We start from the raw sequence: 13344 nt of genomic DNA, 5'->3' as shown, positions 1-13344 counted from the left end.
GTCTTCGAACACTGGCCTTCAGACCACCGCTGGTAAGATTCCACGTCCATTTTTGCAGTCCAATGACCGTTTGTGGGTTTGTTCAAATGTCCGTGAGTGTTTGCTGCCATCAGTGGAATATGACAGGATGCTTCAATATTCCACATGAATGGCAGCCTGCGGGTGTTAGTTGATAGTGTTCATGGTGCAGGGGACACCAAAAAATATTAATTTGATTTTATATTGAGTTTAGATGTAGACCTACCCATATTTATATTATGTGTGTGAGAGACGAAAAAAAGAAAGAGCATCAGTGCGTGCATGTGTTCGTGTCGAGGGAAAACAGTTTGGGATTGTTTGAAGAGAGAGAGGGCAAGGCTGTGCGCGCGGCTCTCTGTTCCTGCTGTCATCTTTCATCCTCATTCTCAAGCGCTACTCCCTACGCACTCCCCCGCCTTTACGCAGTTTGGTCCTCTCTTCAACGTGCCAGGCTCATAACTCATCTGAACAAAAAACTTAAAAGGATTACCTGTGGTTTAGGGAGAAAAGGAAAAAAGGGCGAAAGAAAAGAATAGCCTTTGTGTTTGCCTTAGCTACCAGCAGCTGTAAGATTCCTTCAAAACTTATAGGCTACCTGCGGACAAGGAACTGCCTGCATCTGATAAGGGATCTATTCTACATAAGAGGAGGGGGTGTTGAGAAAAGTCGAGAGAAATCGAGTTTGTGTCTGTGTTTGAGCGAGAGAAAGAGAAAGAGAGAGAGAGAGAGAGGGAGGGGAAAAGGTCAGGACACAGGGGGTATATCCACTGCGAGAAATATCAGAAGGTTGCAGACGTAACGGAATTGGCAGAGGCGAGGAGACATAGCCTATTACTTGTGATAAAATACACTTCTTCCCCACAACTTCTTCACCACCTCAATTTAAAGGAGTACTTTGGGAATTGAATTGGTCGCATTTTCACAAGAAAATATTTTGGATACTTAAGATAGTAGTTTTTTTGAAGCTCAGATATTGTAGGCTGTAGGTTGCACTTTGGATCGTGCGTAATTTTCCTCGAGAGCTACCATCAGGATGCGCGTCTGCCCGCTCTTGCTCCTTCTCTGCCTCCTTTGCTCCGGGTGCGCTCAAAAGTTCTCGGCTCTTACGGTAGGATACAAGCGTTGCAATACTTTTTTGTAAAGTCGATGATTTGTCATAGTTTTCCAGTGTTCTGTTTTGTGTAAATCATTAACGTGTTATATTATAGGATGGCTTTTAAGAGAAGGATTTCGCTATAGGCTACTTTTTGCGGTATTATGTCTTGGGTTCTTCACTTGCATCTTGTTGAAACAATATAGTATCGATAATATGTATTTTTTATTTGGTTAAGATACATTCCTTTTTATATGGTTGTTTATGTATCTTTTATCTTTATTAAAGCCAGACCCCTTGCTTGAAACACAAACAAATCGAACACTGTTTAAAGGAAAAACGTTGAATGTTCTGAGATCAGCACCACATTTTGAATTGTCCACTTGAGTCCAACAAACAATTTTAGTTACAATTATCTGAATATGAGTTTATTTTTCTCATAGTCCACTTCATTTTAATTACGAAAGCAAAGTGTGCTGACAACAACCATAGGTGATGTGAATGCTATGGTTTCCAGAGGTCTAAATTGATTTAAAATAACAATTACTTAATCCTTACAGAATCTCTGAAGAAATTCTGATCTGCAACAATGGTCCTTCAAGGTGCATGCAATCGGTCTGAGTTAGTGACAGAATATCTTAATGGGTTGGGTTTGGTCTAACCGTGCCATTTGGGGGGTGTAAACAAAACATATAGATTCAGATTTATTCTATTGGTACAACAGATTGTTACTGAAATGGTGCCCTGTAAGTTAATCTTTAGTTCCATTAGTTAGAACTCTACTTTAGCTCCACACTCTGATATAGTACCTTTCTTAAAAACTACAAATGTGTGTTTTTAGTAAAGGTACATGTAGCCTTTTTTTCTGCTATAACACTTCCACTGGTGTGACAAAACTGACTAACTGAAGGCCACACCCCCATAAGCCACGCCTGAAATGTTACTTCCCAGTGTGCCTTGTTTTAGAGTGAATTGTAGGGTTACCACTGACTATATTTGTTTGTGACAGAGAGCTGTGTGGAATTTTCTCTATAAGATATTGTTGTAGACCTTCAGATCAGTGGAAAAGCTGTTATACCATTTGGGGGGTGGGGGGCTCTTTGAATATGTCAGTTTTTGCTTCACACCACTACAAGATCTACTAGAGAGAAATCCTACCTACACTGAAAGGTACTGTGGCCAATAAAGGATGATGTTTGAGAGCCAACTGTAGCCACACAAAACCTGTTTTGCAACATGATAAAAAAAAAACAAGCTTAGGGCAAGTATTGCTACATTCTATATTAAAACTATCTTGGAGTTTTGCATCAGGAATACATCTGGGATACAATTTTGTATCATTAAAATACATTACATTTATCAAAATATCTTATTTTTAGAATAGTTTACCAATATAATCTCATTTACAAGCCACATCAAGGTTACGAAATCCAAAACTTCTGATGAGAGGATGTTATTTTATCACTTCAAATGTAATTCACTATCCACAAACATTCCTGGATTTGTATTTGTAATCCAATATTTTTATAAATGCATAGATTTGTAACAGATTTTTGTTACAACTGCTGCATCTGCATTGGTGGATCAAGTTGTGAATCTGTCGCCATTTGTGCTCAGAACTGTAGCAATAACCTTACGTGTTTCTATGGAGAAATATCTGCACATGCCTACATCTACAAAATCTTGGTGTCTTCCAGCTAACCACGCAATGCATTCATAACTTTACCTTTTTTCTTGGCATCTTTCTTTAACAAGGATGTTTTCACTGGTCAGTTACACAACACTTGGTATTTCTGTAAAGCTGACAACAAACTTTGTAGAAGATTGGTTCCTGTCAGCCAATGCTAGCAAACTGTTGTTGTCTGCATTTTAAGATGTGAACAAACTTTCATTACTGTAAATTCATAACTGTATCCAGTTAATTTACACTGTTAGGCTGCTACTAAATCCCCAAGATAATTTAGCTATCTAGTCTAGTTTCCTAATACTGAGTAATGTTTGTCTCAGCAAGATAGCAAAAGCTACATAGCCACAGTACAGTGGACTGCGTAAGTGTTTTGCCAGTGACATTTGTTTCAAATACTTTGAAGACAGCAAATGTTTTCTATGGGCCACTCTCTAAATACGTTTGGAATTCACTGTATCTGGTTACCAACCAATTAAGAATAGATTTGTTAATGTGAATTGTTACAAAGTAGAAATTATCTTAAAGTTATTTGCTTATTCCATGATAGCTCAGTGTAAATTATCCCTAATATGAGCAAACTGATTTATTATTTCTAATGTTGGTTGGCCACCCTTTCAGTTGTTGCACTTTAGAAGACACCATCACTTGGTTGCATAAAATATTTGTTCTGAGGAATGGACAGACTTCAATTTGACAGTTAGAAAACATTTTAAACACCTCATGCCAAAGCCCAGTTTTCCCAATTCCCCTCATAAATGGATGCATGTATGGTTTCAACATTTTCTGGAAAGATTCAGTATGATGCATCAGTAACTAAAGACTTGAGCACTCCCAAGCACATTATTTATCCATAAATTACCATATAACTCCATGTTTTCCTGGTATTAAATGGCTTTGATAAAACCACTATCAAAAGAGTGTCCTTAACAGTTACAATAGGGCCTTGTAGAATAACCTAAAGATGACAATCATTAGGAGATAGAAGAAAGACACAAACTAATCAATATATAACTTTGTAATCAGATTTATACTATCCCCCGACAATCCACCCATATAATTTATTTCAAAATCTAACCCTCCCACACAACACAGTTTTTCAGTCCCAAGAACAAGGTGTATCTAAGCTGTTGTAGTGGTCCAAGACCGAAAATTAGACTGCTAACTGGGTTATTATATTAGAGAATACATTTTGGTCAACTGCATTCAGAACTGGTATGCCTCACTTAAATAGTTAGTTATGATTTGACTTGATTGAAGTCCTTTTGAATAGTGCATTGAAAACTTTATAAATATCAGTCTATTGAACAATATTATGACCTTTGAAAAGTTACCAGTGGATAAAAATTGACACATAATAACTCTACTTGCTGGCCTCATGCTGAATCCTCACATGTATGGAAATAATGAGAGACATTTTAATGGCTCATTATAGCTCTTGCATTTTCTTGATCTAGTTGGGTGCAAAAAATGTGACTAGCAACTTGTCCTCTGTTGCTAGCCTGAAGCCAAAGTATTAGGAGGGCCATGACGTCTGGAAATTGGCAGACCGTGAGGGGCCTAGACGGGTCACAATGTGAACACACGGGCTACAGACTTCGAGATGACAAGATTATACAGATGTTTGCATTATAACAGTTTTCCCACGACAGTAAGATTGCTATAGCTGTGTAGTGTATGGCCAGTTCATTGTCTGTGATAAAGTCACACCAACTCAGTCCAGTTATGTGGCCTAACAGTGCCTGGCCAGAGGAGTCACTTCCCATGCGACATACTTCATGACCCCTGCTGGCTGTACCCTTGGCCTACGCATTTGGCTCCACACTGACTGCTCCCTTGTTGTTTCCTCTGTCACAGCTGAGGACTTGTGTCCTTAAATCTAAAATGTCAGAACCAGTGTCAATTTGGGACTCTAACTTGACAAGTGGTGTGACCTTTGGGATTTTTATTAGAATTGTAATTGCTGGATTGCAAACATTTCTCTCAAGTCCAAATGCGCGGGAGTGATGGAATTTGGTCATGTGATTGTATTTCCCTTGTTCCCTTTCTCTTTGTGCTTGCCGCAACCTTTTTTTACTGTCTTCACAATCAGGCGTGTCATAAACTATTAGGAAAAAGTCAATTTTTTTACACTCGTTAACACCTTTCCTCTTCCTCTCCTTTTAACAACAAATGTATGTTCAGAAAAGCATCAATACAAAAAAACCTTTGCTTAAGATATTGACCAACCCTGTTCTGCCATACATGTTGGACACATTTATTTATGCTGAGGTCACCCCTCCTCCCCCTTCAATATTGAAATATTGGGTCCATGTGAGAAGCCGTTGTGTAGACATTTGTGCACCAGAGGGATAGCAACAGGGAGAGAGAATTTGAAGTCAGGCCGAGCGCCCGCAAAATTCCGATCATCCTGGGAAAAACTGCACAAAAATGAGCGACTCGTAAATCGAGTCGGCCTAGGCCCACCGGGAAAAGCCCCAAACCTCCCGATGGCCAGTCCGCCCCTTCATGAGAGGGCTCAGATATTTTCAAGAATGTCATCTTCCCCAGTGAAGTCCAGCAGCTGGTCAAATCACCATAACTGCCCAGCTTCAGACTTTATACAACTTAGATGAACAGCTCATATTAGGAATAATTCACACAAGGTATCAAGGGACAAGCAAATAACCCAGGTTTAAGATCACTGGGGATCTGCTTTGTAACCATTCACACCAACTGTTCTACTCCAAATAGGTTTGTAACCAGGGCTGGATAGAGTAAACTCCAAAACTGTTTGGACAGTGACCTATAGACCAAAAAAAATTATGTCACTGCCCAAATTTGCAAAATAAAATCAAGGCTAGCTAACTAAGTAATTACTCATTGATCTTAAGTGACTAACCAAGCAAAAAAAGCAGTATACTTAGAATGCATTATTTTGGAACCACTTATATTTTGCTTTAGTGCACCAAATGATAAGCAAATAATGTTTTATTATTGAAATAGTAATACTATACTCCAGTGTGTTAACATGATACATGATAAAATGAATGACCATACTGTACATGAAATGTACCCTCATTTCTAAGACTGTGCTGTGTCTGACCTGATCTTTGGGTGACATCTCCCTGGCTCAGTGGGGAGTGATTATCTCTGCTGGCTTGTCATTGTGATGGTGTCAAGCTTTTTAGCTGGCTACTCATTGCTCCAGTCCCTGGCAGGCCCAGTGATCATCTTCACTCTTGTTGTGCCAGTCAACCAGCCAGCATGCCAGAAGCCAAATATGCAGCCATTAGCTGCCTCCAAAATCCAACAGCACTGATGACTGTGCATTCTTGACTGCCGTGTCAGCACATTTACAGTCACAAAGCACTTGTCAGTGTTTACAGGGGCAAAGCACAGGCCAATGTAATTTCCTCCCTGTCTGAGAAATGGTCTGATATGGAATCTATAGCTGTGCAATACAGTCGATTTGCAAAAACTCATCAACTGTTGTTTTAAGGTTAGAATATCAACCACAGTGTTGATTTATTTAATTATTCTATAGAATTTTGGTCTTCCAACCAAGCTCAGCTGGACACAGCTTTGTTATTTGTTACTCACTATAATTATGTAGTATCATCAGAATGATTATTGAGTGTTCCCTAATGCTATTTGTAAAAGTTATTTTCAAAGAAAACGTTTACAGAGCTAATTAAATGTAACCATACTTTATTAAAGTAATCTTACTTCATCAGTGATGCTATTTAAGGCTATAAACCATTTGTAAAAACTCATCAGCTTTTGTTTGAACTTATAAGGTAGTCAATATAGGAAACCTTGATGAAGATGACAAAAAAATCCATATTTCATGTGACTTCATGTAGCAGGTCAGGCACCTGCAAACTGACTGAGGTTAATAGTTGAACAAGTGTTTCTTCTGATGCCTTGGTTGGCTGACCTCCTCTTTTAGCAAGCAATATTATAATTGGTATGGCGTTGCTTGGCATGATTCAGAGGATGATTCTACAATTATCCAGAAAACATTGGACTTTGCTGCAATAATACAAGGTTGTAACTACAATTCGATAATATGACATTGTTAGAACAGGGGGTTAAATTGGATAAACAAATAATTGTTTGAAAAAAATAAACTATTGTCATCTTACGAGAGCATGCATGGTCAAGACAGCATGCAAAGATCAAATCTTCACAATAATTGTATTTGCAGTCTTGAGCATTGATCACTTGCAACATGCACTTTTCATTCAGTCTACAATTCTAATCAATTGGTTGTACTTTTACATGAAACACAGTAATAACACATTCAGATGTAGAAATACACAAAATATCTGACATTTCTATCCAACATTTGCTATACTTTAAACTATGAAAAATACATGACACCTTTAGGTGATTACTAAACAAAATATATGGCCATTATTTCTCTATTTGAATTTGGTTGCTTTTTGGAATGGTTCGAAGGAAAGTTATAATTATTTTATAGTTGTAATATGGCTCCTTTTTAGAGTAAGTGAATGAAAACTGTAACCTCATTATTTACACCCAATGCTTACCCAGTAGTCAATGTGGAAATAAAGAAAGGGTGCACAGCGTTCACTTCTGCTCAGGTAGGAATGATAGAAAGTTGTGGGAAGCAGAAGCCAAAGAAGCTGCAGAGGAATGTGTCAGAACCTTGCCCCTGTGATTTAGAGGTTGACTTGACAGCCGCTGCCCGCAGCACCAATATTTATGAGCCATGCGAGGATGCCTTAGCATCCAATTGGAAACAAATGGCCGTGGGTTGTTAACCTGGGGGTGCGGGGGTCAGGGAAGCACTCTCGTGTGCCTGCACAAGGCATTGTGGAATGTGGGAGGAAGCGTTGCATTGTGCAGACTCACCTTACACTCTTCGTTCTCAAACATACATTCTGATATAGGACCAATTAGCCAGCCAGCCACAAACACACGCCCTCATGCACATGCACGCTCACAGAAAGGGGTGAATAGACAAACAATCAAGCAGCTTATGTATCTAATTTTCTATTGAGCTTTTAGGCATGGGTGATTATTATGGATATTTACCAGGCAAGCAGACCAATCGGAAGAAAAGGAATGGTGTTTAAATGTGTGTGGGGACAGTGCATGGGCATGCTCGGGATGTGACTAACAATGAGTAGACTTTTGCCCTGCTTTGGAGGTAACTATTTTAATGAAAAACGTCCCCTGGTCTCCTTAAACATCTGTTGGACTCAAGCTGATGGCTGAATCCACTCGATTAGCGAATCATTATACTGTATTAGGCCATCTCAAAACTATATTTTTGGTACGCTTCATATGGTCTTACAAACATTCTGTAAAATTACTCATGTCTGGTTAACAGTTGTTAAAGTGTTTTTGAGTGTGTAGAAATAGGCTACATATTTATGGGGGTGATTCAATCTGTAGTCTTGTGAGACAGAGTACATGTTTTACCTCATGAGAACGTAATTAACCCCACCATTTTTCCCGATCTCTCCCTCAAACATCGGTCAATGCCCTCTGGATGTTAATAGGAAGCTGAACAATGTGCTTCTGATGTTGTTCCTGGGCAGGCTGTGTTTTTGTCGCTGTACAGTGGAAGGTGTTAGTGCAGTCTGGAATCGTGTTTAAATCGGATAAAAATGTACAACAATGCCTGCCTCTGGCACAAACCTGTAAAAAAATAAATCATGCTTTTTCCACATGGCCTCTATTCCCCCCTCTTGTTCATAAAAGTATGCACCTGCACAAAACATCTTTTTTTTTTTTTTCTCACATGATTACCAGCTGCCTTTCACAACTTTCTCTTTTTTCTGTCCTTTTTTTTTCTTCTTGTTTTTTACATCTTTCACAGCAATTAAATGCATTTGCCTTTGATTGAGTTAATAGGCTGGTTAAAAAGCTGTCACTTTCTTCGCTTTCCACCATGCTGGAAACTAATGATCCCCTTTGCATCCCAGCGTCGGCGCAGGAAACTCCCGCCAAGGCAATTTAACACATTTGCGACGGCTCTCAGCTGGGGCCCCCATTGACCCCTCTGGACCGTGGTGTGAGGGGCCTCTTGGAGCAGTGGGAGAGGGGGGCGCCCCTAGCCCAGAAGGCCCTCATTGGGCTACAATGTGCTCTCTGCTGGAGCTTCGCATCTAGACCACTCCATTCAATCTCACAATGCTGCATAGCCTAGGGAGGTAGTAGGATTTGATTTGTATGTTGATTGGTCTTAAAAAAAAATCCTCTCTCCCACACTTGCTCCCTCTCTAAACTCCCTACATTGGTTTTTCAACCTCGTGTGTCATGGTAATAGCCGATTCAAAACGAATCTTCTGGCAGATAGTACAAGAGAAGAGAAAAGACAGAGACAACATAGAAAGAATTGGGCCACTCAAAAGGCTACATAGAAATGAGTCAAATAAAACTAGCCATGTGTCACTCTTGTAGGAATCCCCCTATTGGCCGTTGTCCTCCATGTTACAGGAGACTGGAGGAAGTAGGCATGAGCGTCGATGTAACAGAGGCAATCGGGCGATCCATCACACCGCAGCCCATTCCGGGTCATGGTGAGACCGTTGCTGTAGCAACGTTGCAGGAGCGAGCTATGAGTGTCGGGCCCACTGTGACATCAGCACCGGCCACAGACAGGCCTGCCGCGAGACAGCTAGCTGCCATTAGTTAGACACGAGGGGTAGAGGCCTTCAACAGATCATTCATCTCTTGATACGGTCGTTCTCTTCTGTCTTTTCTCCTTCATTCTTTATTTCCACCCTATCCTTGTGTTTTGTCGATAGTTTGACATCTTGAGTGGGTGCTAGGTATGTCCTTGAAACTCGTAGATAACTGGGAATTGGTGTCTAGCTGATGTGATGGATCGTTGAGTTTGGCGGTGCTGGGTAACAGGATCTTTGGCTGGCGGGCAGGTTCGGCAATGCGGGGTCAAGACTGTGAGAACCAGAGTTTTGGATAGCTGTTGGTCTAGATGTCTGCTGGGTTGTTGAGTGGTTGTCAGTCTGTTGGCTGGCCATTAGCTGTGGGCAAGAATTATGATGTGGGTCTGATCTGGTTCTCTGGGTGGGCAGCGGCAGGCGCACTGTGGGTTATGGTAGCATACGCGTAGGGGCGCTGGCCTGCTTTAGTGGTTTGTGTCTGGGTTGAAGTCTGGAGGCCACACATATTGTTCATTATCAGAGCTGATCTTGGCCCACTACGGGTGCTGTCTTTGGAGAAAGACATTTTCTGCCCAGTCTTTTATGCCTCCATTCCTTTATGTGGCCCGGAGTTGTGAAAGAGAGAACGGCCGGGGGCATGGTCACAGCTGCAGGGGAAAGCCTTAACGGGGGTTTGTTGTTGCTGTACGACGGGAAGGGAAGATAGTGAGGGAGAAGAGGGGCCAGGAGGGATGGAGGGAGGTGAGAGAGTTCTCTGACCCGAGACTGTGGGAGACTGTCAGTCAGAAGCACTGGTGCAGACGATCCAAAGGACTCAGAAATTAGAGACGAGGAGGAGGAGGGGGGTGAGGGTTAGACCCCCAGCGGCGAATGGGCAACAAAACTCATTGTCTATTTATCTCAAGATCATATTCAGAAAGTGGAAGAATTTTCAGAATGCTGTTTCACTGATGATTCAGTCAAAAAGAAAGTTGTAATGAAGAAGAATCAAGACAAACACAAAATGGCACTGACAACTTCAATAGAAAATGCCTGACAACTCCAATAGAAACTGCCTGACTCCAAAAGAATGATTCTCTATATACTTCAGTTTGGGACTGAGCCGTCATTGATGTCATTCATGGTTTTGTCAAATCGAGGCATCTACATAACAACAAAAAAGTTATTAGTAATTAAATCGTCTTTCCAGTCAGAGTATGAAATCCTGTAGCAGTAAAATACATTATTTTTGTCACTTTATGTTTCATTAGAAAGGAAAGTGAAAAAATAGACAAGAGCGTTTTTTTGCAGAAAGAGCAGTGAGCCGGATTCACAACCATGTTGCAGCGGTACATGTGCCTCAAAGGCAGCCACTCTGGACCACTCTGGACCAATCAGAACCGTTAGAATGTGTTCAGAGGGGAGATAATCAGAAGGGAGTATCTGATACAGATCAATATGATTAGGTAGCCAGGCAACTGACCATATATTTGGACAGTCTTCCCATCTCCCAGTATACAAGACAGCATTACAAGTGGGGGAGAGGGGGGAGAAGGGGGAGGGAGGAGAGGCTGAACAGGCACAGCCCCTGCAGCACGTGCAAACATCTCACCATCTCATCCTCTTCACTGCCTTCAGCTTTTTTTTTAGATCCATGTAATTCTTTCTATGATAGAATGACAACACATCAGGGAGAAAGGAACATAGTGACTCGTTTTCTTCTTTATTTCATCCAATCCAAGCCTTCCCTTGCGGCTCCTCTGCCTTTCAATGTGTTCCAACTGGCCTCTCCCCTGAGATTACTGTCTGGGAGATTTATGATGAGAGATGACAGAGGGGTTGTGTACCCCCCCTCCCGGCCACGGGTAATGCCGAGATCCATGCGTGGTAACACTCTTCCAGGTGCAGTGTGGCCCCTCCAGCTCTCCTCTGAGCCCAACTCGGAGCATACTACCAACCCTAAACCCTTGTCAAGTCCCTCTTCATTTGTTACATGTCAGACATGGCTAATTTTTTTTAAAATTAGTGATCAGTCCTGTAAGACGCTCTGTCCTTTTCTCCTCTCTCGAGGCCCACTGCCATGTCAATTTGCTCACAATGTATTTATAAGATGAAGGTTACATCGACTGTAATTACTAAAGGCCTTTAAATCTTGTGACTTGTGTGTGTGTGTGTGTGTGGAGAGCACAGCATTGCATGCAGTGTGAGTGCATGCCTACAATGACAACCAAAACAAAAACATCTTCAGTGTTTATTTTCAGCTGTCTACTATTTATACGACTTGAGATAGAAAATCATCCAAGCGTCAGGAGAGGACAGTTGCAGTCCACAGAAAGGAATTTACTATTGGATTTGAATGGCTGAAAAAAACAACAACACCTGCGCCCGTTCTAGAGAGGTCTCAGTCTCAATTCAATTCACCTGAAATCATGCTTACTCGAAAACAAAAACATGGTCTTGCGAAAAAAACGTCCAGATCTCTAGTTCATTTAGCCACTCTCCCATTCATTGTAGCAGTCACAGCCTGTTGCCTGCGCTTTGTGTGGACTAGCTAGGGGGGTTTCAGCTTGCGGTTGGCAGACACAATGGTGGCATTGACACAGGTGATCCGATGCATTCAGCCAGAAGGCTGCATCCTCATTGCTCTCTTTTCAGGCATCAGTCAAACATCCCTCGGGACCCGGGAGGGATTTCAGGTGAATTCCTGCGCAGGTGTTGGCACGGAAAAAAGGCAAAGAGGAAGCGTCACTCAAGTCTGATCCGGCCCCCCTCTTACAACCTCTCGCCCTCGGGACAAGACACAGCAAGGCTACTCTGTGTGACTGACAGCGGCCATGGTGATAGGGATGCTTTCACCAGGATTTGTGCCCGGTTGTTGTACATCAAGGCTTTTTCGTGCAATTATTGGAGAGGATGTTTGTTTCCTTAACCTCCCGATAGCAACTATAAAAGACTGCCAACAAGAAACTTTCAATTACTGTATTTGGTTTTGCCAATGAATGGACAGCTGTACCTTTGCGGACTTGTTGGCATAATAGTCTCGTAAGATGGATCTGGAAGGCGTACGCCCCTACTCGAGCCCCAATCACACCCTGTATTTAGGCTACATAAATCCCTGGGAAATCACACCTGCTGCTTAGGAAGATTCAACTGTTTTGGCGGAGAGGTCAGTTCAATTATTTTTCTGTTTTAACACCTCTTTCTTTTTCTTTCCCTGTTCATGTTTTCTATCTCTCTGTCTTGTCCCTCTCCTGTTTTCTTCTTTCTCTCCCTCTTGCCTCTTTCCCCTTCTCTCAGTTTCTGCGGGTGGAGCAGGATAAAGAATGCAACATGGAGTGTTCTGGCGCTCCCAGGAAGCCCCTGTGCGCGTCTGATGGCAGGACCTTCTCATCGCGCTGCGAGTTCCTCCGTGCCAAGTGCCGCGACCCACAGCTGGAGGTCATTCGAGGGCCATGCAAAGGTCAGGTCACGAGTCACGCTTCAGCGCTGCTTAAGCCTTATAAATGCACTGAGGGTCATGGTAAAAAACGTATGTGTTAAATTCATTTCAGCATAATTGATTTTTGATTGCTGGGATGACAACTGGAATTGACACCAACAGGCATTTAGAATCTAAAAGTAGAATCTGATGGTTTGGGCCATAGCTACAAATCAAGCATTACGAAGTTGTAAACATATCACGTTCTTTGTGGTCTAATACGTTTATCTGAGGGATGATGAAAGGCTATTTTGGCTGGCTGAAGTGTACTGTAGGCAGCTCAAATTGTTGCAGAATGACCCCTACTAAAGAACTGAAGTCCTTTCAGGATTTGTGTTAGATGGGCTTACAGATCCTGCATTATAGAGTATCATCATTGTTTTCCTCTTCTTTGTTACTTTGTGCATGATTTCCTTTCCTTTCAACCAAATGTCAAACCACTGAAGCATCC

The 13344-nt window shown here is 41.7% G+C and overlaps 1 protein-coding gene across 5 annotated transcripts in view; it reads left to right on the top strand.

The window, feature by feature from the left end:
* The first annotated feature begins 446 nt into the window (after nt 1-446).
* The window catches only part of smoc2 (SPARC related modular calcium binding 2), a 35017-nt gene continuing 22119 nt past the window's right edge, over nt 447-13344 (top strand). For 2 of the 5 annotated variants that reach the window (XM_029120609.2, XM_029120607.2), the window contains exons 1-2: nt 449-1126; nt 12713-12875. In XM_029120609.2, coding sequence (XP_028976442.1) covers nt 1052-1126; nt 12713-12875 — 238 coding nt within the window. In that variant the 5' untranslated portion in view covers nt 449-1051. Of the gene's footprint in view, nt 1127-12712; nt 12876-13344 lie in introns of all 5 variants that reach the window. The other 3 variants (XM_029120610.2, XM_029120611.2, XM_029120608.2) reach the window with 3 other exon arrangements.

Source organism: Esox lucius, chromosome 6 (assembly GCF_011004845.1).
Source record: "Esox lucius isolate fEsoLuc1 chromosome 6, fEsoLuc1.pri, whole genome shotgun sequence".
Lineage (NCBI taxonomy): Eukaryota > Metazoa > Chordata > Actinopteri > Esociformes > Esocidae > Esox > Esox lucius.
This window is presented reverse-complemented; position numbering and strand designations above follow the sequence as displayed.